This window comes from Diceros bicornis, chromosome 37 (assembly GCF_020826845.1).
Source record: "Diceros bicornis minor isolate mBicDic1 chromosome 37, mDicBic1.mat.cur, whole genome shotgun sequence".
Taxonomy (NCBI): Eukaryota; Metazoa; Chordata; class Mammalia; order Perissodactyla; family Rhinocerotidae; genus Diceros; species Diceros bicornis.
In genome coordinates, this window is record NC_080776.1 from 5,831,702 (window position 1) to 5,853,871 (window position 22,170).

Consider the following 22,170-nt stretch of genomic DNA (forward strand, 5'->3'; position numbering starts at 1 on the left):
TTTAATTTTTAAGCCAATATACAAGTAAATAGGTATAAAATATTTTCCTATGGGATATAGTACTAGGTACAAGAGCAGAAATGAGCATGAAGTCACCATTTTTATCCTGACTTGATAGAAAAGGAAACTAAATTAACCTGAAGTGAAAGGGATTATCCAGAATGGTCCATCTGATGGTAGTTACTACTTCCAAACTCCTTTTAAAGATCTGTGATTTAGATACCATAAAATAACTGCTACTGGGAGGAAATGGGATCTAACAGGCATTTTTATACGGAGAGTAGCAAAAGTTGCAAAATAAGAAGCTTCTATATAGATAACTTTACCGTGTCGGGCAGCATCGTGTTTTGACATGTTAACACGTAGGAGGAAATTATTCAAGCTGTTGAGGTAAGCCGGCAGGGAGTGATAGCCTTCTGGATCATACCATACCTGTTAAATTCCAAAGGAAGGCAAGATCAGTATTGTGTTCGAATAAATTAGGCTATCTTTACATCTGACAGCCTACAGAATTTATATATAAAATAAAAGCACCAATTTCCCAATAACTTATTTCATCATGGAAGATTCTGAACCATATCCCAGAGTGCTGACCACAGAATTTGGGAAAACACGTTTTTCCTGTGATAGCACCAAGTTATTAGTTATTCCTGATCTTCTCTATAAGCAAAGCTTGAAATAAACTGGAGAAATTGTTATTATCTCCATCTCTGTGGCTGACCTATAGTGATTTTGAGACTAGAACTAAGGCATCCTGGCTCTCAATAGTAATAATAAACACAAATGGCATATAGGTCAGGCTATGCAAAGAAATTAAATGCACATACAAGCATTGTGTCCTTAGCCACAAGATTGATAACCTTGAAATTCCGCCACTAACTTTCTATTCCTAGTTATAACTCACCAGGAAGTGAGTTACTTTACCTTCTATGTCAAAAGCAGAGGGATTTAAAATACAGGTATGCCTCTATTCAGGAAACTCAGTTCATAATTCAAAATTACAAATCTGATTTACAGAGAAATTATTTAATGTCAGAACTCCTTTGTTTGTGCAAGAATATTGACTGTGTGTGTGGAGAGAGGGGAGAAAAGAACTAAGAGGGACAAGCATTCAAATCACCAGCACCACTATTTACTTTCTATATGACCTTGTGAAAATCAGCCAAAATAGGCCCAATGGTATCTATCTCTAGGGATGTTGTGAGGATGAAAACAGGTAGTTTGTGTAAAAGGTGATACCAGAGCTTGACTTCTAACAGTCACTAAATGAATATTAGTTTCCCCACTTCCCCCAAGGTTGTGTGTGTCTTTTACTATCAAATGAGAAATATGTGAAGGACAATTTAAAATTTTGAAGACTACTCTTGATCATATAGGTAATCACACATGTCTGATTCTGTGACTCTAGCTTGTTTCACAGCATAGGTACAATCTAGAAGAAAAAAAGTCAGCAGGGTTATTTACATCCATCAAATTCTCTAAAGTCTCTACGTTCCTAAGAAGCAAGGTTAAACATACATACATACATAAAAAATGTGCATAGAACAGCATAGTTTAACAAAAAATTATAAAGTGAGTACACCCATTGAGCCAATACTCGGGTTGAAAAACAAAATTACCAGCATCTGAAACACCTTCTCCCTGACCCGCTGTGTCCTTCCAAATCATAATACTCTCTCTCTCCCCTAAACGATATGGGTGAGTTTTGCCTACTCTCGAAGTTTATAGTAAATGCAATTGTGGTTATGTGTTCTTTTTTGGTTTTTCTTTAGCTTATTAATAATGTTTGGGAGATTTACCTTGCTCGTTGCATGGAACTGAGGTCATTCATTTCCATTGCTGAAATTTCTATTGAATGAATATATAACAATTTATTTATTTATTCTACTGCATACGGGCATTTGGTGTTGTGTTTTGGGCTGATACGAGAAATACTACTATGCACATTTTTGTATATGTATCCTGCTACTTACATGTACAAGTTTCCCTAGAGTAAACACACAGGACCGGAACCACTGTGCTATGGGGTATGCATGATGCCAAACTGCTTTTCAAATTGGCTGTAGCGATGTTTTGTTTTAACCTCACAAAAATGCTTGAATATTCCAAGTTCACCTTCTCATTTGTCTGTCATCCCAGAAGAAATATCATGATTTACCTTGGCAAGTGTTCTGTTGGCAGGAACTGCTGTTACATCAAAACGAAGGTCTTGAGTCAAAGGCAGCCCAAAACTCCAACCTCCATATCTATAGAGAATTGTAAAATTTATATTTGTTTTAATGGAGACAATATTCATAAATAGATCTAAAATGTTTAACTAAGAGCTCGATTTTTTTCTTTCCATTAGGAACACATTTATAGTATGAAATAAATACTGCCTGACAAATATTTTATATTTTTATCAATTTTTTAAATCATATTTTAGTTTAAAGTGTACATTATAACCAGAAGCAAAAAGTCCTTCTAAATAATTGCAAATGTGGAGTAACGTTCTGAAAATAAGTAACATGTATTCTAACCAATTCCTCCAACTTAACTGGATTGTGCACCATCTCAAAAAACATAGGATATGAGTGCTTAAATATCTTTTTTTTTTTTAGGTAATTTAATACTTCAGTGATATAACATCACTTATTATCTTTTTACAAATGGCTTCATTTTTTCTATCCCCAAACTTTCCCCCTAACTTGTACCTTGGTGCTATACTCTTTCTCTTCTTGGACGTTTGAAGGTGAGCTGTGTCTATGTAACTACCTGGCAGTTAATGATCTCTTAGAAATAAAACGTGGGTTTAAAAAATCCACGTAGTAATGTTAAGAATAGATTAGTTTAAGGGTTTAAAATTAGGGTAGGGTTAAATAAATAATGGTGCGGTCGCCCTAGAATAATCTAAATGATGACTATCATCCTAAATGTGATGTTATCGAGCTATATTTTTCATATGCAAAGAACACTATAGTATATTGTCTACTTTTTTGAAAAAAGCAGATTTTTAGAACAGTTTGTTTAGAATAAGCCCCATTTTGTTAAAAATATTTACATGCATATCTGACTAGAAAATTTCTGGAAGGATATACAATCAGTAGTGGTTATATCTGGTTAGAGAGATAAAGTTTTTTCTTTCTTTTGCTTATCTGTGGTTTCTATTTTACAGTGAATCTATCATTTTTGTACATTGAGCAACGAAGGAGGGAAGAGATGGAGGAAAGGAGAAAACAGTAGCTATTGCAAGCCTACCAACTTTTCCCCCGAGCTTTACTGAGGTATAATTGACAAATAGAAATTGTATACATTTAAGGTGTACAATCTGATGTTTTGATATATGTATATATTGTGAAATAATCACCATAAGCAAGCTACTTAACACATCCCTCACCTCACACAGTTATACCATTTTCTTTGTGTGTGTGTGCACGTGTGTGTGCGTCTATGATGAGAATGCTTAAGATCTACCCTCTCAGCAAATTTCAAGTATACGATGTGTTTTTAACTACAGTCACATTGCTGTAGATTAGATCTCCAGAACATATTCGTCTTTCATAATTGAAACTTTGTATCCCTTGACCAACATCTCCCTGTTTTCCCCTCCTCCCAGATCCTGGCAAACTCCATTCTGCTCTCTGCTTCCATGAGTTTCACTATTTTAGATTCCACATATAAGGGAAATCAGGCAGTCTTTGTTTTCTGTGTTGGGCTTATTTTACTTAGCATAGTGTCCTCCAGGTCCATCCATGTCATTGGAAATGCAAGCTTGCCAACCTTACATCTATGGCAAATGCTTAGGAGGCTTATGCAGAGCCCGTGGCCTTGCTACACATGGACACATTTTATCCACACACAAATATCACACTCTAAGTTTTGAGATATTCATATTGAAACTAAGGCCAATTGTCACCAAAGCCATGCCTTAAAACTCTCCAAGGTGGCATAATCCAGTCAATAACTTCTCTTTTGCTTGAAGAAAAAAATATGTACAAATTTGACAATACATTTTTAAACCTAAAGAAACCAATAATTTTCAATTTGCTCAAATGAATCTTAATTTAGAGTCATTACTTAAATTTTAATACGTAAAGTTGTTTAGATAAAACAGAGAATTTAACTATGTAAATAATCAATAGAGATTTGAATCTATTTTCTCAAATTCAGAAGGCAGTTACCATTAAAATGAGAATGCAAGATGTGCTCAATTAAATGTGTTATAAACAGAGTACTTTTTACCTTTTTTGTGAAAACTCATTAGCAGTTGATATGAGATAATTTTCCAAGCGGTGCCCAGTGAGGTTATAAATTACTTGAGAAGAATAAGTTCTTCTGTGAGGTGGAGAATAGTTAAATTTAGGACATTCCTGGAAAAAATAAAGTTAAAAATTAAGTTCTTTCTGGCCAATGCTGTGCAAATCAAATAGACAATATTAAGGATCTTCATTCTCATGATCTGTCTATTATTGCAACTGGTAGAACGTGATAAGACTGTCCTCTGACTCTAAAGAGCTTTGAAAAGGAAGTCATCTTGCCTATGCCAAGAAATTAGAACAAATAGTTATTTATATAGAGCATATACATGTGTTTGCGTCTAGCTTGAAGCCAAAAATGAATACAAGTTGACTAATGTACGATATTTCTTTCACTGTACTGATGGGCTTGATATGTTTGGAGAACAAAATTATACACTAAGATGACTCAAAATTCCCTCCATAATTCACAAAGAAAAAAAATGTTTGCCCCAAATTGAAAAAATGACACTAACAGATTTAAGTTCTCAGGGACTGACAGCAGAGGATGAAAAGTTGGTGTTATATTAGTTTTAAGATAACAAACCCAGGTGTCAGAGCTCAATTTTACAATATCTAAATCTAAATTATTTAATTTTATGTAAATTTAAATCAAATCTTTATATATGGAAATCTAAAATTATTCCAAAATAAAAGTTTTATATATATATACGTTTAAAGGTAGATTGCATTTACAGAAAAGTTGCAAAGACTGTACAGAGATTTCCTGTATACCCCTCTCCCAGGCTCCCCCGCTGTTAGCATCTTACATTACCATCACATATATGCCCAAAATAAGTACATTGGTACATTACTATTAACCAATCTCAGAGCTTAGTTTTAACCACTTATTTTTAGGCTCGTAGCTTTCTGCACTCCCTGACCACTTACTTTTCAGTGTAGCTTCCCATGTTTCACTGCCGTGAAGTTTAGTTTGCGAAAAGCCTAGCACTTTCCAGCTTCTCCTTCTGTCCCTTCATACTATGCCCCAGAGCCTGAGGCTAGCACCACATGTATGTGCCACAAACATCAAGTTGCAGGTTGCTTTAAAAAATGAATGCTCAATTTCAGCATTGTGTCAACTTGTGTCGACTTGAAGATCACATTCTAGAACGCCACTGGTTTCACAATAATTATGGATGTAGTGTAATTTTTTAGCTTTAATTTTTTGTTGAATTATATTATACATGCAGAAAAACACATATGTTATAAGTGTACCGCTTGATGAATTTTGACAAACTGAACACACACCCATGTAACCACCACCCAGGTCAGGAAACAATGCTAGTACCCAGAAACCCCCTCATCATGCTCCCTTCTAATCGCTACCACCCCCAAAGTAACCGGTACACAATAGTGTTGCCTGTTTTTATATTTTATATAAATGGAATTGTATCATGTATACTCTCTTGTACTTGTTTTTTTTCACTCATCATTTGTTTGTTAGAATCTTTCATGATGTATGTAGTTGTAGATCAATCATTCTCATTTTCTTGTATGTAGAATTCCATGGTGGAAATACATTACTTTTGATTTATCCACTCTACTGTGGGTGGGAATTTGGGTGGCTATTATGAATAGTATTGTTTTGAATATTCTAGTATATGTGTCCTGTGAGCCTATTCACATCTCTGGTGGGTATATAATAGAAATGGAATTGCGGATCCCATAGGGTATGTATATCTTCAGCATTAGTAGACACTGTCGAATAGTTTTAAAAACTGTTTACACCAATTGAGATTCCCATCAGCAGAGTATAAAGTTGAAAAATTTTAAATCTACTGAGGTTTTTTTTTTGATTAATAAAATTTACACAGATTCCAATTTTAAATGCTAAGTTAGTTGACTTTTACTGTGAACTAAAAGAAATACATGAAGAATTTCAGAAATTAGCTAAATTAGATAAGGAATTAGAAAACTCTTTGAATACTGGGTAAGACTAATATTTAAATATGCAAGGATTCCAAAAGATGCTTGCTGAATTCCAGCTTTTATTGTTAGTAACTGTCTTGCGTGAGAACACAAAAATAGATTGCATTTACTGAAAACATTTTCGTTCTAAAATATTGTACCAAGATAATTCAGGGTACAATCATATGACACCGAAGAAAATATCACTAGATTCCTCCCCTAAGAGGAAGTAAGTTGACAACATAGTGACTCTCAGAAACTAATAGTGACCCCTCTTCTTCAACAATCTTTAATTTCCCCAGTGAATTTGGTTTTCTTAAAAGTCTGGTGAATTGATAGGCCTAAAAAACTAAGGTATGTATCTATAGAATACAGACAGGGTAAGTGATGATTGAACAATCTTTTCTGTTGCTTTCAGGACATGGATCTTTCTTGCAGCCTGGAGCTGTTGCTTACAAACATATGGAGTTCTGTTCTGGATTTACACATTACTGAATTTCCAGCTGACCACTACAGTGGCATTCTCATTGTGTTTTCAAATATGACAGTGATGGTGGCATTTTGTTTTGTGCAACATAGAGCTATTTAGTTAGAACTGAACTGACACCAAAAATTCATTTTCAGTTGGTTTCCACAAAGACCATCATAGAATTACTTACCTTTGGAAATTTGTCCTGAGATGGATTTAAAACAGTGACCTGAAGTTCAAAGTCAATATTTTTAAGCTGCCCAGGTCCACGTCTCTGAGCTACCAGCTTCCATAAAATGAAATTATACTGATTCTTTGGTAACCTAGATAGATCCTTCAAGTTTTGATATTTACTCCTGTCTTTTTCCTGCTTCCTGGAAACTGAATTCCATCTTACCTGGATATTTTCTGAGCAAGAGCAAACTCCAAAATTAGTGATAGGTTCTCCACTGGTGTTCCATTTTCCCAGACTGTCTTGCTTTAAACACCTTCTGTAAGTAAAAATGATACGGAAGTGAGATGTGCATGTTCTCATGTTTATGTATGAGCGTTTAAGGGAGTATTTGGTATTAAATTCAGGTGTGTAATCTTAGGTACAATTTACTGATTTTTCAGAACTTGAATATACACTGCGCTACCATTTTCAAGTGATTTGACATGGGAGATTGAAGGAGAGCACTCATTGATTAAACAGTGTTGAGACCAAAGCTCATTGAGTTATCTTCATGTGGCAGGACGGGGTGCTTTGATCGCTTTCTTCTCTTTGTTCTTTTCATCCTGTCCTCTGACAGGAAGGGGATATTTTAGCATAATAATGCACCAATGTCAAGTTTACATATGTTATGTACTATCTTGGAAGTTTGAATAAGCAACACTACATAGTGCAAAAACATGGGAATTGGAGTCAGAAGACTTGGGTCTCCACTTCAGCTATTCAACTTACTATCTAGATTTCTTTCGACAAGTATCTTAGTCCCTGTGAGCCTCAGTTTCTTCACCTTAAAAATGGGATTAATGATTTTCCGGGTTGTTGTGACTGTTAAGTGAAAATATGTACACAAAAGAACTTTCGAGTTCTACGGCACCTACATTTATTATCACAGTATAGCACTGCTATGAGTGAACTAAAGGAGATCAATAAAATCTGTTAAACACAGATTTCTATCAGGGTGCTGCCTTCCTCCAGCCAAATAACACGCACCCACTCATCCACACACATGCATGCACATGTACACACACAAAGTGGAATGTTGAAAAAAGGAAAAAACAAGAACCACTTACAGATCACTGGTGTTCAAACACATGTTGTCGATGCCGGGGAAGGTCCACATTGCTGAGACTAGCGCTTTAGTGCTTGGGTCAGAATTCCTATAACATTAAAGGACAGAAACAAATTCATGATTCCTTCATGAGTCTCCATATTAAACTTATGCTCATGGATAATTTGAAGAAATATGCTATCTATAAGACTGTTTTCTTAAAAATCTATGAAACCTATCAGTCTCAGAAAAAAAAGTGTCATGGAAAAAAATAAGCCCACGTCTCTATTTGGCTGCCTTGTTATTCTCCTAATTTGTCACATGCATTTAGGGATCACCTACTGTATATATAACATTATATTATACAGAATTTTGACATTATTATTCAATATTTGTGAGATCAAGAAAAAGTTATTTGCTATATGTTACAACAGATTGGGAAGCCGCATCTAACCTGGCTTTCTTGATTAAAGTCTAGTGATTAAAAATAAAGATCTACTCCAATTTTATTTTTAGACAAACAGAAAACTCTTAAAAACTTATTTGTTGGTGATAGAAGTGTCATGTTGCAACAAATCAAAGTGTCCATTCCTTTGGCAGAATCAGTTGCTGTGTCTCCTAAGTTCCTTATTCTTCAGCATTTCATGGCATTCATTCAGGCACAAACACACCTCTGGAGGCATTGTGGGAATGTTGTTTGAGTTAAAGGAAAGAAACTTACGCATAGAAGGCTGTCTGTTCGGAGGTACCGTAAAGAGATGGGGAGATCTGGATCTCTGGATAACTGCTGCTGGAACTTCTCAGTGTGCCAAGGCCCATGGCAGTGGCCACAAAGATGATGGGGAGAATGACTTGAGCAATGAAACCTTTCCAGTTCCTTCGGGTGTGGTGGAATCTCTTAATGAGGATAGCCATTATCTTCTTCAGCAACAGTCCAAAACCATCCAACCTCTCTGCTGTCGTCAGTATTTTGTCTGATTAAGAGAAAGAGATTAGGCATGTTTCTGGGAAATCCTGATAAATCAAGTAATAAAGTAACTTCAAAAACTATGGATGGATGATCTGATGTGATGTGGTAGGAAAAGCTTATATTTTAAAGATTTGGATTTGAGGTTCAGCTCTTCCTCTATCAGCCTTGGGCTTAAGCCTATCCATCTCATAGATCCATATGTAAAAGTACTTTGAAAATTATAAATCTCTATACACAAAATATTATTATTCATATACATAGTAATTTTGCACGTCAAAGTTAGACACGTAGAATTTTATAAATGAATATGGTTCCCAATATCCAAAGTCTCAATGCAGACACAGTATTACTAATTACTCATACTCGAGAGATAGGCTCTATCAATAGATTGAATTGAAATAAGATAAATAGAAACCAAAACATTAACCCAGTCTAAGAATTCCTTCTTACTGCAGGTAACTTAGCGATGGTCAGTCTAATTGGCTCCCATTCTAACGTGAGGTCCAATGAATTCACCTTACACACGGGAAAGGGAAAATGCTCTCCTCCAGAGTATAATTCTAGTTCAAACACTTATTCATTACATTCTTCTTAGAAATATGGACTGATTTTTTGGTGTTTCAAAACTCCATTTTTACCACTACAGTCACAAAAAAGAACTCATTGGAGAAAATGCCTATCCTCCCCCTCTCTGAAATGCTCTTCAGGTTCTGAAAAAATTCCATGGCTTCTGAGAGTAAGAGCTGCTGTGGAGGTCATAAATGTTGCTTCCTCTCTAGTGCTCTTACCACCGATAATTTCAGCAGCCCCCTCTAAAAATAGGTTCAAACATAACATTCTCTCCAAAGGCCTGCCACCAAGCATTCCTTTACATGTGATAAGACGACAGCATTCATCAACTCTGTGGATATTTTTAATTCTCTGTCACAAATTATGCAGCACAAAAATCATGATCTTCATTTAGCTGATAAGGAAAAATACAAAGCTGCTTAATTTAAAACGAATTCCAATTAAACAGAGTGAGCAAGTGTAAATGCAAACTCATATCTCTGCAAAGGGGAACGGTAGAAGAAGCTGAACATTTTAGGTTAATTAGTATGCTTTTCTGTTTCTTGAGAAATTACATGTGGATGACTTACAGGTGTATCAAACGGAGGAAATGTGCCTTCTAAAAGATAATGTCAAGGGGGGGAACATTCCGACTGAAGAATAGTTTCAAATTATGAGACAAATGCAGGGGCAAATACGTAACATTTACTTCCTAAAGCAGATGACCACTTTCTAATCAAAGTCCTCAGTTCCACGGACTGAACAATTGTAGCCCTCAAAAGAAGATAAACAAAGAATATGGCAGAGGACAAATGATTCTCTCAAGTTCCAGAATTAAACAAACATCAGAGATGATCTTTTTTGAGTTTTAGAGGCAAACAAATGTTTAATTAAAAGTTCTGTTCCTAGAGATTTTTCCCAATTTAAGCAAACTGTTGAAATGACAGTTTATATATATATAATTTTATATATAATTTTAATATATTATATTTAATATGCTTATTATAATATATTAAATATAATTAAGATATTATAATATATTTAATATAATATAATATAGTAATATATAATATAAATATATATAAAATATATAAATTACTCCGTAATTTATATATCATTTTACTATACGCTTCCTTGAATAAATAGTGTTTCCAAAGGCATAAGTTAACTGTCAGAGACTAAGAGAGGATAAAAGTTATTTTAAAAAGAGCCCCATTCCTCAAAATCGTGTCAAGAAACATGATTTCTCAATCATATCCTGTGTGAATAATTGGAGGGAAAAACCTATTATTATAGGTTCTTAGCCATCAAGTCCAACTTCATCAATTCAGAGACCCCTCCCTGAAAGCATTTTCTCAGAGCCTGAATTTTCTCAGCACCTGAATTGTTCAAATGGGGGAAGCTTAGACGTATTTGCCAATGAGGTCCCAGAAAGAGTAATGACTTTTTTTCTCATTTTTTTTGATGACTATTACCTCCACTTGAAGGTGTCTAATAACAGTGAGCAAATTCCCTTACTAGGTAACTTCATCCATTGTCAGACTGCGCCAACTACAAAAAGGATTCTAACCTTTTGAACACAACCTGAAATTGTAGTAATTTACCTCTCGAGAACGACTTCCGGTGGGTAGAGGGAATACTCACCACCACCCTAACAAAGAAGTTCTTTTACGTTCTTCAAAATATTTTTGAAATAGAGAATTCGATTTGGTTCAATGTTTTGTATATATAAAAAAGAGAAAGCTTATATTTCTTAGTCTTTTTGAATTTAGAAAGAAAACTTAAAATTGAATTTAAAAGAAAATCAAAGTCTGTCCTGTGATTTTCTCACATTTATGTCATCTATTGGAATTAAGCAAAAGATGTACGTTAGATGTGTACCATCTCTGTCTGTGAAATTGCTGCTGCTCACAGATAAGTCGTCAGGAGTGGAGATGCCGTTGATACTGGAATTTCCAATTTTCTTTTGTGTTAAATGCTCAAGCCTCATATCACTATTTTTTTGTGACTCTTTAGTCAAGTTCAGAAAGACCTAGAAAGAGAAGCCAGAACACTTCATTAACATAAAACTTGCGTGTCTTTTCTAGTTTCTAAATTCAGTCTTGATTTTGAATTTTTGTCATATTTATTGAGACAAATACGTGTGACTTTAAGTGAATATTTTTGAGTGACTTGAAACGAACATTTTTGCCTGTAAAACATACATATAATTGGAGCAAGACATTTGTTCTCAGAAGTCAATACTACACAAGAATGATATTGAGATAATTTTAAGATTTTCTGAAATATTTATTTTTAAATATTTCTTTTCCTTTTTTAAAAAACTGTACATATTTATTCTAAGGCAATTATTTATTCTAAGGCATATTTATTCTAAAACAAGTTATATCAGCTTGAAGACAAAAGGAAATGCCCAGGTGTACCTCTTCCACGGTGGTGTCTGAAATGCCGTAGCACCCGATGTTGAGGTTACCCATGCCATTGTCCAGGGCTCTTAGGAGGGACAGATAGGCCCCCGAGACTTTGGTGCTAAATGGAGGAAGCAAGTAAACAAGTTCTCCCCCGATGTCCTCCTTGAGGTAGGCTTCAGGGAGGTGAGATCGGATCATCGCTGTCACGGCCATCGTGTCACACATAGTACTAGCATTTAGATTTGGACTCTAGAGACAAAAACAGAAGTTAAACGCTCCCTTGTGTTCACGCTGTAGTGCCCAAGGGCCCTAATCAGAAGGTAGTGAGTTCTTTTTGGCTCCCCCAGACCTGAGTCAGACCACAAATCACTCCCCGAGTGGCTACCTGTCCCACTGGGGTCCCCAGAGTTGTCTGCATGTCTTTATTCTACCGGCTCCATTCCCCCACCTCACCTGTCCCTTCTTCAACTTCACTGCCTGCCACCCTCCCTCTTACTTGCTCTCTTCCAGTGACAACACTCTCTTCTCTGTTGCTAGAGTGCTCCAGGCTCAGGCACACCCTCCTCAGGGCCTTTGCAATTGCTGTTCCTTTGCCCCCAGACAGTGACATGGCTCGCTCTCTCCTGGCCCCAAATCTTGGCTCAATTGTCACCTTCTCAGTGACCCTTTCTCTTACTACCCCACTTAAAATGGCACTGCCCAGCATTCCCTACTCCCTTTCCTCTGCTTTATATCTATCCACAGCATTTATCAGTTGCTAATATACTTGTTAACTCTATCATCTGAATCCCCTATACTCCATCAGAATCTAAACTCCATGAGGGCAGAGATTTTAATATCATCAGTTCACTGCCGTATCCCCAGTGCCTAGGACAGTGCCTTGTACACATAATGAGGCATAACACACACCTAATACATAAATTTTTGAATGAATTAATGGATATAACAATGAACTACTTTTTATGTTTTGGAAGTCACACTGGGATGATCAGATATAAAATAAATGATAATAGTCAAAACCTGCCTAAGAACTTATATGCCTTGCACAGTACTGATAAATCATATGCTATTTTAGATGGAACAGGGATCTTTAGTCAGCATCTTTGTTCTTCAAAGATATAAAAGCACCATTGGTCTGAGTCAGTCTCACTTGAGGAGTATTGATAAGAAAATGAATACATGACTACATATTCTCTTCATCTGCTTTTGATAGAGCACAAAATCTAATTTTGAGCCCTCCAGGCTGAAATGCTAGGGAAACTAAAAGGCTGATCCTCCATCAGTAACCTTAGGATTTAGATCACTTTTTGCCTAGCACACTTGTTCTCAACGTGAGATCCCAGGCAGTAACATCAACATCGCCTGGGACCTTGTTAGAACTGTAGTAAATTCTGGAGCCCCATCCCAGACCTACTGAATCAGAGACTCTTGGGTTGGGCCAGAAATCTGAGTTTAATCAAGACCTCCAGGTGTTCTGATGAGCACTCAAGTTTGAGAAACATGAATCTAGCATATTAATCATGAGTTTTAGCAATGAATAAAGTTGGAGAGATTCTGCCTCTGTTTCATATAAAAATTGATTTACGACCTCATAATGAGGTATATTTTCTCTCCTACCAACCTTTTTCTTGGTGAGTGTCAGGTGATAGCCGTCCCCAAATGCTTCCTTGAGGTAAAATGGTGACCCACAGCAGCGCAGCCCGCCCTGCTCCAGGAATGCGATGCGGTCACTCAGCACTTCAGCCTCGTCCAAGTGGTGCGTCGACAGAATGATTGTTCTGGCTTGAAAATGCAGAGGAGAACAACGGAGAATGAAAAATGAAGATACAGTTCCCAAGATATACGGAGTTAACACAAGTAAATCCTGTGATTTATGAGAGGAGTCATGTTGTATGAGCCACCTGAAAAACCAACCAGAAGGAGCTTTCAAAATGACCCAAGAGAAATTTGGGAGGGGTGTCCTTAAATATTGGAGGATATTTTTCTTCTAAGTTGGCAGCAAATAAGCAGTTATTATTCTGTATGGCTAAATGTTCAGCATTTACAGTGTAGACCTTGGAAACTCCCCCCAATATGTTAGTTTGCCCCCTTAGCTTCGTTTCTATTTCTCTCTCTCTCTCTCCCTTTCTTCACTATGAAAAAGCAGTAATTTTAAAGACTTTTTGAATATTCCTGTCTGATTAATCCACTCCACTGTGATTGCTCCTTTGCCTCATATCCTGTTAGCACTTATTTAGTCTGTTTTCAGTTTATTTTCGTTTGTGTATGTTTGGTATCTCTAATTAGATTCTAAGCTCCTCCAGGCAGAATTCGGAACTTCTAGGGGATTTGCATGCTCTCAACAGGCCAGTTAAGGGATCAACTCACAGTGGACACTACATCGATACAAGAATTCCCCCTTATCCACGGGGGATCTGTTCCAGGACCCCCAGTGGATGCCTGAAACTGGGGATAGTACCGATGATCAGATACAAAATAAGTGTATTTTATATATACACTATAATATACTATGCTTTTTCCTATACCTATGATAAAATTTAATTTATAAATTAGGCACAGTAAGAGATTAGCAACAATAACCAATAATAAAGTAGAACAATGATAACAATATACTGTAATGAAAGTTACGGTAGATCTTAGCAACCTCAGCATATGATTTTTTTTCTTTCCTTATTAAGTAGAGAACTGTCACCTTTTCACTTAAAGGAAGCACTTTACAGCTTCTCTTTGGCATATCCGAATTGCCGGTATCATTACTCTTGTGCTTTGAGGTCATTATTAAGTAAAATAAGGGTGACTTGAACACAGCACTGCATACTGTGACAGGTGATCTGATAACTGAGATGGCTTCTAAGTGACTAACGGGTGGGTGGCATCCACAGCGTGGATCCACTGGACAAAAAGATGGCTCAAGTCCCGAGCAGGATGGAGTGGGAGCAGCACGAGATTTCATCACGCTATTCAGAACGGTGTGCAATTTAAACGTATATATTGTTTATTTCTGGAATTGTTCATTCAATATTTTCCAACCGTAGTTGACCTCAGGTAACTGAAACTGCAGAAAGCGAAACTGTGGATAAGGGGAAACTATTGTATTAACTAATTGACCCAGAAATTTAGCTGGAAGAAGAAAAGACTTGAGAAAAGGAAGAGCCCATCTGAGACTTTTAATGGAGATCATAAACAGAAAAGCCTTCAATTTGCTTGTGTGCATCCCAGAGGGTAAAATTATAACTCTTGGGTGGAGAAGTTATAAGAAGGTACTTGTACCAGTCTTGTTCTTGGATATAACGTCCCATATACTGCGGCGAGAACATGGGTCAACTCCAGTGGATGGTTCATCCAAAATTACCACCGTCGATCCACCAATGAGAGCTATGGATATGGATAACTTCCTCTTCATTCCTCCCGACAATGTTCCAACTCTCTTATGACGATGACTATACAGTCCAGTATCTTTTAAAGTCCTTCAAAATAATGCATGGTGGTTATTTTCTACAGATAGAGTATTTGAATATTGGCATTCACTAAGTAACTATTATGTGCTCAGCAAGGTACAATAAATTATTGAGGATTCAAGATATAATTTTTTTATTATTTATCATCTATTTGGAGATACAAAATTAATACTCAGAAAACAACACAAGGGAATATATGGCTTATTATTTTATTCATTCATTTGACAAATATTTATGGATTGTCTGCCTATTTTGTGCCAGACCATCTTTTAGGTCTTGGGGAAAATCAGTGAGCAGATAATGTTCCTACCCATGAGGAGACTATGATCAAGTATGTGTGTATATCAGGAGGGATGCAGGAGAAATTCCATCAATATTCCCAAATAAGTTTATAAGATGCCACATGGTGATAAGTGTAATAAAAAAAATAAATAAAGCAGGGTACATGAGATAAGGGGTGCCAGGGACCTGCTGCTTTAGGTATCCATCCTATATATGGTGGCCCCCTCAGAAAAGGTGACATTTGAGCAGAGACCAGGAAAGTGGAGGAATAAGTCAAATGGCTGTCTGGGGAAGGCTGCTCTAAGTAGAGGGAACAGTAAGTGAGCAGCCCTGAGGCTGGAGTAGGCCTAGCATAACCAAATGCACAACTGGGCTAGTGTGCCAAGAGCAGAGTGAATGGAGGAGAGTACAAGGAAATGAAATCAGAAGCGAGATTGGGGGCAGGTCACGTAGGGCCTCATAGACCTTGACAAAGACATTACTGAGTTTCACACTGAGTTTGATGGGAAGCCACTAGAAGGTTTTGAACCCAGGAGTGACATGGTCTGATCTGCAGTTTAAAAAGGTCCCCTGGCTGCTCTATTGACTGTATAAGGGAGAGTAGAAGCCAGGAGTCCGGTGGAATGCTTGGACCAGTGCAGTAGCCATTGAGATTAGAAACAGAGGATTTGGGGCAACATGGGAGACAGAGAAGAAGAGAGTTAAACAGTTCCAGTATAACAACTGGTCAGTGAGGATGATGACATTAAATGTATACATATCAGAGAAGTAAAAAAAACTAAAAACCAGTTTTTTTGTGAGAAAATGTTTTCTATTGGTATTATTATCATAGCTTGACTTCTCTTGGAGAGGAGTCACCAATGCATGTTCTTATCCCTGTCAGACTGACCTTTTTACTTCCTCGTGCAGCTGCTTTTTAGTCCAGTGAGGAACTTTGATGGAGCCATATAAGAGGAGGTGTTCCTTGGTAGTCAGGTAACTAAACAAGACATCGTGCTGCATGCAGACCCCCATGTTCTTCCGTACGGTGTGTAGGTCTGTTTTGATATCTTTTCCATAAACAAAGATGGTACCTGCTGAGGCCCCAAACAGCCCGGTCAACATGGAGCTGGAAATGAAGAAATGATAAATTAGGTGGGAACCAAGCATTTAAGCTAGATTTTAGGACTAAATTTATCTCAGTTTTTAGCAAAAAATTTCGCAGTGTATATCCTCAGGTGAGGTCAAGCTATGAAATAAAATGGTATTAAATGGGAATAAAAATAATTACTTTCAAGCATTTGATAATTTACAGTGTTAATAAACACCACATAATGATGATGATGATGGTGGTGAGGTGGTAATAATGTTAGAAATTGTTGTGCTCTTTAATTGCAAGTACACTCTCTCCTTGAGCAAACTCATGCACTTCCCTGGTATCAGATATAGAATCTACAGGTCGTTACGTCTCAAATTTATATCTCTAGCCCAGACCTCAGCACTCAGTTTGGACTTGCTCTATCTATCCAACAGACAATGCCACTTCTCCATGCAATGTCTTACGGGGCCTCAAACTCAACATGTTTAAAAGCTAACTCATGATCTTTGCCCTCAAACCCTTGCCCTCGTTGATGTTACCTCTTTCACCACATGACGAATGTATATACTGGTTGCACAAGCCTGGAATGCAGAAGTTGTTTTTGCATCCTCATCCTATCTCAATCTCCTAACTCACCCATATCTCTCCATTTTCCCAGCCGCTACCATAGTGCAAGCTGCCATCACCAATTACCTACCAACTGCTGTAGGCTCCTAACTCTATTTCCCAGATGGTCTTTGGTCATCTTCAGTCTCTTTCTCTACACTGTAACTGGAGTATTCTCACCTAGATAACTCCTCATCGTCTTTCAGCTAGTTAGTGAACTGGGCGATTACTTAATATCTGTCTTCTCCACTAAAACGTAAGCTCCATGAGGTCAGGGAGAGGACTGCTTTCTCACCCTCTCTCTCAGTACCTAACTCGCGCCTTGCACGTAATAGACCCTAAATGGTTCTTGTGGATTAAACAGAGAATCAATACAATACACAATTCTTCCCATGAAAACTCATTGAACTACAAATAATATACTTCATTCTTTATATTCAGAAAATGAAACGGGGGCTGTCTCTGCTAAAATTACAGCCTCTTCAAAAGCCTTCTCTATCCTTTTTATTCCTTGGCCTCTAATTGCCTGTTAGAAGTCTTGCCTTTTAAGCATTGAATTCTCACTAAAAAGCCAACTTGAATTTAAACAGGTCATACAAATGAGAACAGCTGCACGGTCACTCATTTCATGACCTTCCTTTGTCTCCTTTTATTTACAAAAAAAAAATAATAATTTGAATTTTTTGGCAGCCACTGAGCTTACTCATGATGATACTAAACAGGATATCCAGCAACTGACACTGTTTCTCAAATAACGGATAGAGCACCAATAGCTTCTTAGAGCTGACTCCTAGCTAAGCCATGTGGGCCACTGGAGGTGAATCGCAAAAAGAAATTCAGAAGCACGTCACTTTAAAAACCTTTGAATCTCGTCTCCATTCAGACACAGGAAAATGCTAGTGAAGTGAAGCGTGAGAAAGAACAGCCCATGTGTCACTCGAGGCCTTTTTGATCTATCCCCGATAACTGGGGAGTCTTTTGTTTCTTTAGGAATCAAGGCAAGGGTTCCCTGTGATGGAGCAGCTGGGCTGAGTGTGTTTATATCTGGGTGTGTCAACTCAAACTTATACATGGGCCAGGATAGAAATGCAAATACATGAAACAGACTGGGTGTATGAGGCAGTACAGATTGGTGGGGACCAGGGATGAACCAGAAAGAAGACACTCCCTTTAAGAGAACAGTTCAACCAATTGTCCCTACCGAAGACTGTAGACCCAATGTTGATAATAACTTCCTATTACCTAAGAGATGTCACAAATATTTATTTTTATTAGGAAACTCCTCCATTTTTAAACATTGGCATTGAATTAAAAATTTTAAGTAGTACCAGGCGGGCCAACACTAGGTAGACCAAATAAACCTAGCTGGTGGGCCCAATCTGGCTTTTGAGCTCACAGTTTGAGACCGCTGATTTAGACTCCATTCTACAGTACACAAGTTGAGCTATTTTAATCCATTTGGGAGATGTAATAACTATTTTTAATGAAAGACATGAGGAAATATTAAGTAATATGCTTCCATGACAATAGTAACGTACATGAAAAGTAACATACATGGTAGTAGTTTTCCCAGCTCCATTGGGTCCCAGCAATGAAGTAATATGACCTTCATAAAAGTTCAGATTGAGGTTATCAACAGCAATTTTTGAGCCATAGATCTTTGTGACCCCATGCAGGGCAACCCCAACTGTGAGATCTTTAGGTTCAGGCTCAATGTTGGAGGGAAACATGTATTCAGGACCTGGAGAGAAATCAGCAGAAGAGTATAAGCCCACAAATAAGGAAAATGCAGCCAGAGTTAGAATTTTGTCTAATTAAAAATTGAAGACTATAACAATACAACACTTTAAGTAAAAAACAATTCCAGAAACAAATGATCTATTATAGTTTTCAGTCTCCTCACTTGGTTAAAGAATGAATGAGAGTGGGAAACCACATTCTCTAAGGTTTATATCACCCTTATCTGTCAGAAAAAGTAGTTCTAGCATACAGAATCATAATAATGAATTATCCTTTATTCAACAGATCTCAAATAAAAGACAAGTCTACGTCTTAGTCCTCTGAGTGAATAGGATGATACCAATTTATGGAATAAATGTCTACAAGGTGTGATTTTACAGTGATAAGGCTAGCTCAGATCTGTGGTTTATAGAATCCAGTTCATTAATTACTATCTACATTTCCTTCAGGCATCACAAAAAGACCACTTATATGGGTCAAATTTATAAAGATGACCTACTTACCCAATATCAGTAAGACGTAAGCTTTAAACTGTTGGTCTGGTGTGGGCAATGGGTTATGCTAAATTATCCATACTTGTTACTTGGTTACTCCTTATGACTAGTGACAGATGGCTGGAGTTACGGGTGCAGACTGTGGCCAAGGAATAAAATTTTTCTCTGTGTCAAACTGGACCACAAAGGGATCTGCAATCTTGGCCTAATTAGCACCATATGCTAGCCAACTGAGCTAATGAGCCCAGAAAAAGCCACAATTTAATCTCCATAAGACTCCAAACACATATGTGTAGACATATTCATCCATGACTAAAAGCATGATAATTTTACCATTTAGGAAAACATAATTAAAATCACTAGTCATGCAAATTGTATATCACTTGTCTCATAATAATGCTTGTTGTCGACCTACTTGTCTTACTGGCAGATGGGTTGGTGTTCTGCATCATGATGTTAGTAAACATAAGGCCATTGCTCTTCTCATGCTTCACATCTGCACAACCCAGTCGCTCCTTCCAATAGGAAGGAAGGATTGGAAAATACCACGGAGCTGCCATACCATATGTACCTGCAATAAACACGTATTAGGAAAAGCAATTATTAGCTGACTGTTAACATTAAGCAACAGAAGCCAAACAACAGAATACTATATATGGTTCAGTAAGTATTTTCATTTTTTTGATACTATATAAAACTAAAGAGCAGTCTTAGCTTCCAAAGTAAAGTAAAAAAAAAAATGTAGCCTTTCTTTTATCCTTTTTTTTTTAAACAGCTTCATTGAGGTGTAATTATATACCACAAAATTTACTTATTGTAAGTGTAGAGTTTGATGATTTTTAGTAAATATATAAAGTTGTGCAACCATCACCACAATCCATGTATTAGAACATTTCTAGAACTCCAAAAATTTTTCTCATGCCCATTTGCAAATTATCCCTGCTCCCACCCCAAGTCCCAATCACTGATCTGCTTTCTGTCTCTACATATTTGTCTCTTATAGAAATTTTATATAAATGGAAGAATACTCTTTCATTCATTTATAGCATCAGAAAAATGTACAAATATACATAAGACTTAGTGGAAAAACTCCTAGCAGGTTAAAAGTGATGACCACTTGAGACCTAGGAGAGGAAACCCAGCTAGGCTTTTTCCATTAAGATTTGGTAAATTCTGTTTAGGAGACTTGGGTTTTGCCTTATAATATCTCACATGACCATTTGGAATGACTGGATTCCTTTTTCCTTTAAAAGAACATCAGAGAAGGAATTCACCAGGGCATTATCTCATCCTAAAAAATTTTGCTTAGTTTTGGGATTTAAGTATTTTGGGGGGGAGATTGTATACAGCAAATCAAATATTAAAAAATATATATTAGTTGATTTATAATGATGACAACCATAAAAAGCATATATCTATAGGAAGCATGTTCATACCTGGGAAAACGTTCCTGACATACCAGGCAATAAGGAAATAAATGAAGGAGTCAGCTAGGATCAGACAGCACAGCCAGCCAAATGAGGTGGTGTCGTCCTGAACTGGGGAACTGTACATATTTTCCCACTGAAGACCTAAAAAGTGAGCACACGTACTTATTCTTCTGTGAGACATATTGCAGTTGTGAAAGATTAAGATGCAGTTTTGAAGAAAGTGAGCCTACCAATGCCCTGTTCCTCGTATCTTGCGATGTATTGACTCGCATAACTGAACGCTGTTGGGGACAGCAGGCTCTGTGAAGAAAATAAACAGCAATGACAGTTCTTGTAGATTTCACACATCTCACCCAGAGGGATCTTAATGTACTTAAAACTTTGGACGCTTATAAAGATAAAATTGACACTACCTCTCTAAGCATATTTAAAAATACAGAGGTCCCTTACCAAGCACACTACTACTCTGAAAGAAGAGGAGAGGAAATAGCAGAAGACAAATGCAGGAAAATTATAACTTGGAAAATATTTTTCAAAAATCCAAACTATAGATCTAAACTTACTAAATATTGCTCAGCAATTTATAAAATAGGTAATTACAGGGTAATGCAATGTTAAGATTAAAGTTAAATAAAATGTTAGGGGCCAAAAGATGTTTTTACTTCATAAATTGATTTCAGGTAATAGAAGTATTATGAATGAAAATATCAATTGATTGAATGCTTATAATGCAAAAAATTAAAAAATTAAATGTTTAAACCCAAAGTAGTCAGTGTTAAATGAAAGTTACTTATCACTTTCTATTTCCATAAACAGCAAAGTTTTAATATGACTCTCAGTCGACGATGAGATTTACTTCGGCTTTCCAAGTTTCAAAGTCAGTAATCTTAATGCTTTTGTTAAAATTCTTAAATTAATTTAGTACTTTTGAATTGAAAAAGCAGGATTCAAAATTGGTTATATGCTGTCAGTACATTTGTCTTTACGCCTATAAATTATATCATATGTCATGAAAACCATGAGAATTACTCATATATGACAATAATTCCAGTAATAGAGGCTCTAAGACATTTAAGGAATTGAACCAGAGAGAAGTCAGAATTCTTGATGATATTTAAAATGCGATATATTACATTTTAACTGTTTTTTCTTCAGGTACTATTTCTCAACAGCATCACATATTATAGTTTTAGAAACTCTGGGGCAAAAATTTCCTTTTCATAGTCTTATGCTGGTATG

General features: G+C 36.6%; 1 protein-coding gene across 1 annotated transcript in view; it reads right to left on the reverse strand.

Annotated features, from left to right (window-relative positions):
• Nucleotides 1-22,170, reverse strand: part of ABCA12 (ATP binding cassette subfamily A member 12) — a 162,933-nt gene that overhangs the window by 24,996 nt on the left and 115,767 nt on the right. Inside the window, exons 25-39 of the mRNA XM_058533418.1 lie at nucleotides 21,162-21,231; nucleotides 20,938-21,072; nucleotides 19,917-20,072; nucleotides 18,822-19,008; nucleotides 16,473-16,691; nucleotides 15,114-15,310; nucleotides 13,465-13,625; nucleotides 11,856-12,092; nucleotides 11,314-11,464; nucleotides 8,635-8,887; nucleotides 7,936-8,022; nucleotides 7,052-7,145; nucleotides 4,222-4,349; nucleotides 2,159-2,246; nucleotides 327-432 (exon numbers count right to left, since the gene is read on the reverse strand). Coding sequence (XP_058389401.1) covers nucleotides 327-432; nucleotides 2,159-2,246; nucleotides 4,222-4,349; nucleotides 7,052-7,145; nucleotides 7,936-8,022; nucleotides 8,635-8,887; nucleotides 11,314-11,464; nucleotides 11,856-12,092; nucleotides 13,465-13,625; nucleotides 15,114-15,310; nucleotides 16,473-16,691; nucleotides 18,822-19,008; nucleotides 19,917-20,072; nucleotides 20,938-21,072; nucleotides 21,162-21,231 — 2,269 coding nt within the window. The remainder of the gene's footprint in view (nucleotides 1-326; nucleotides 433-2,158; nucleotides 2,247-4,221; nucleotides 4,350-7,051; nucleotides 7,146-7,935; nucleotides 8,023-8,634; nucleotides 8,888-11,313; nucleotides 11,465-11,855; nucleotides 12,093-13,464; nucleotides 13,626-15,113; nucleotides 15,311-16,472; nucleotides 16,692-18,821; nucleotides 19,009-19,916; nucleotides 20,073-20,937; nucleotides 21,073-21,161; nucleotides 21,232-22,170) is intronic.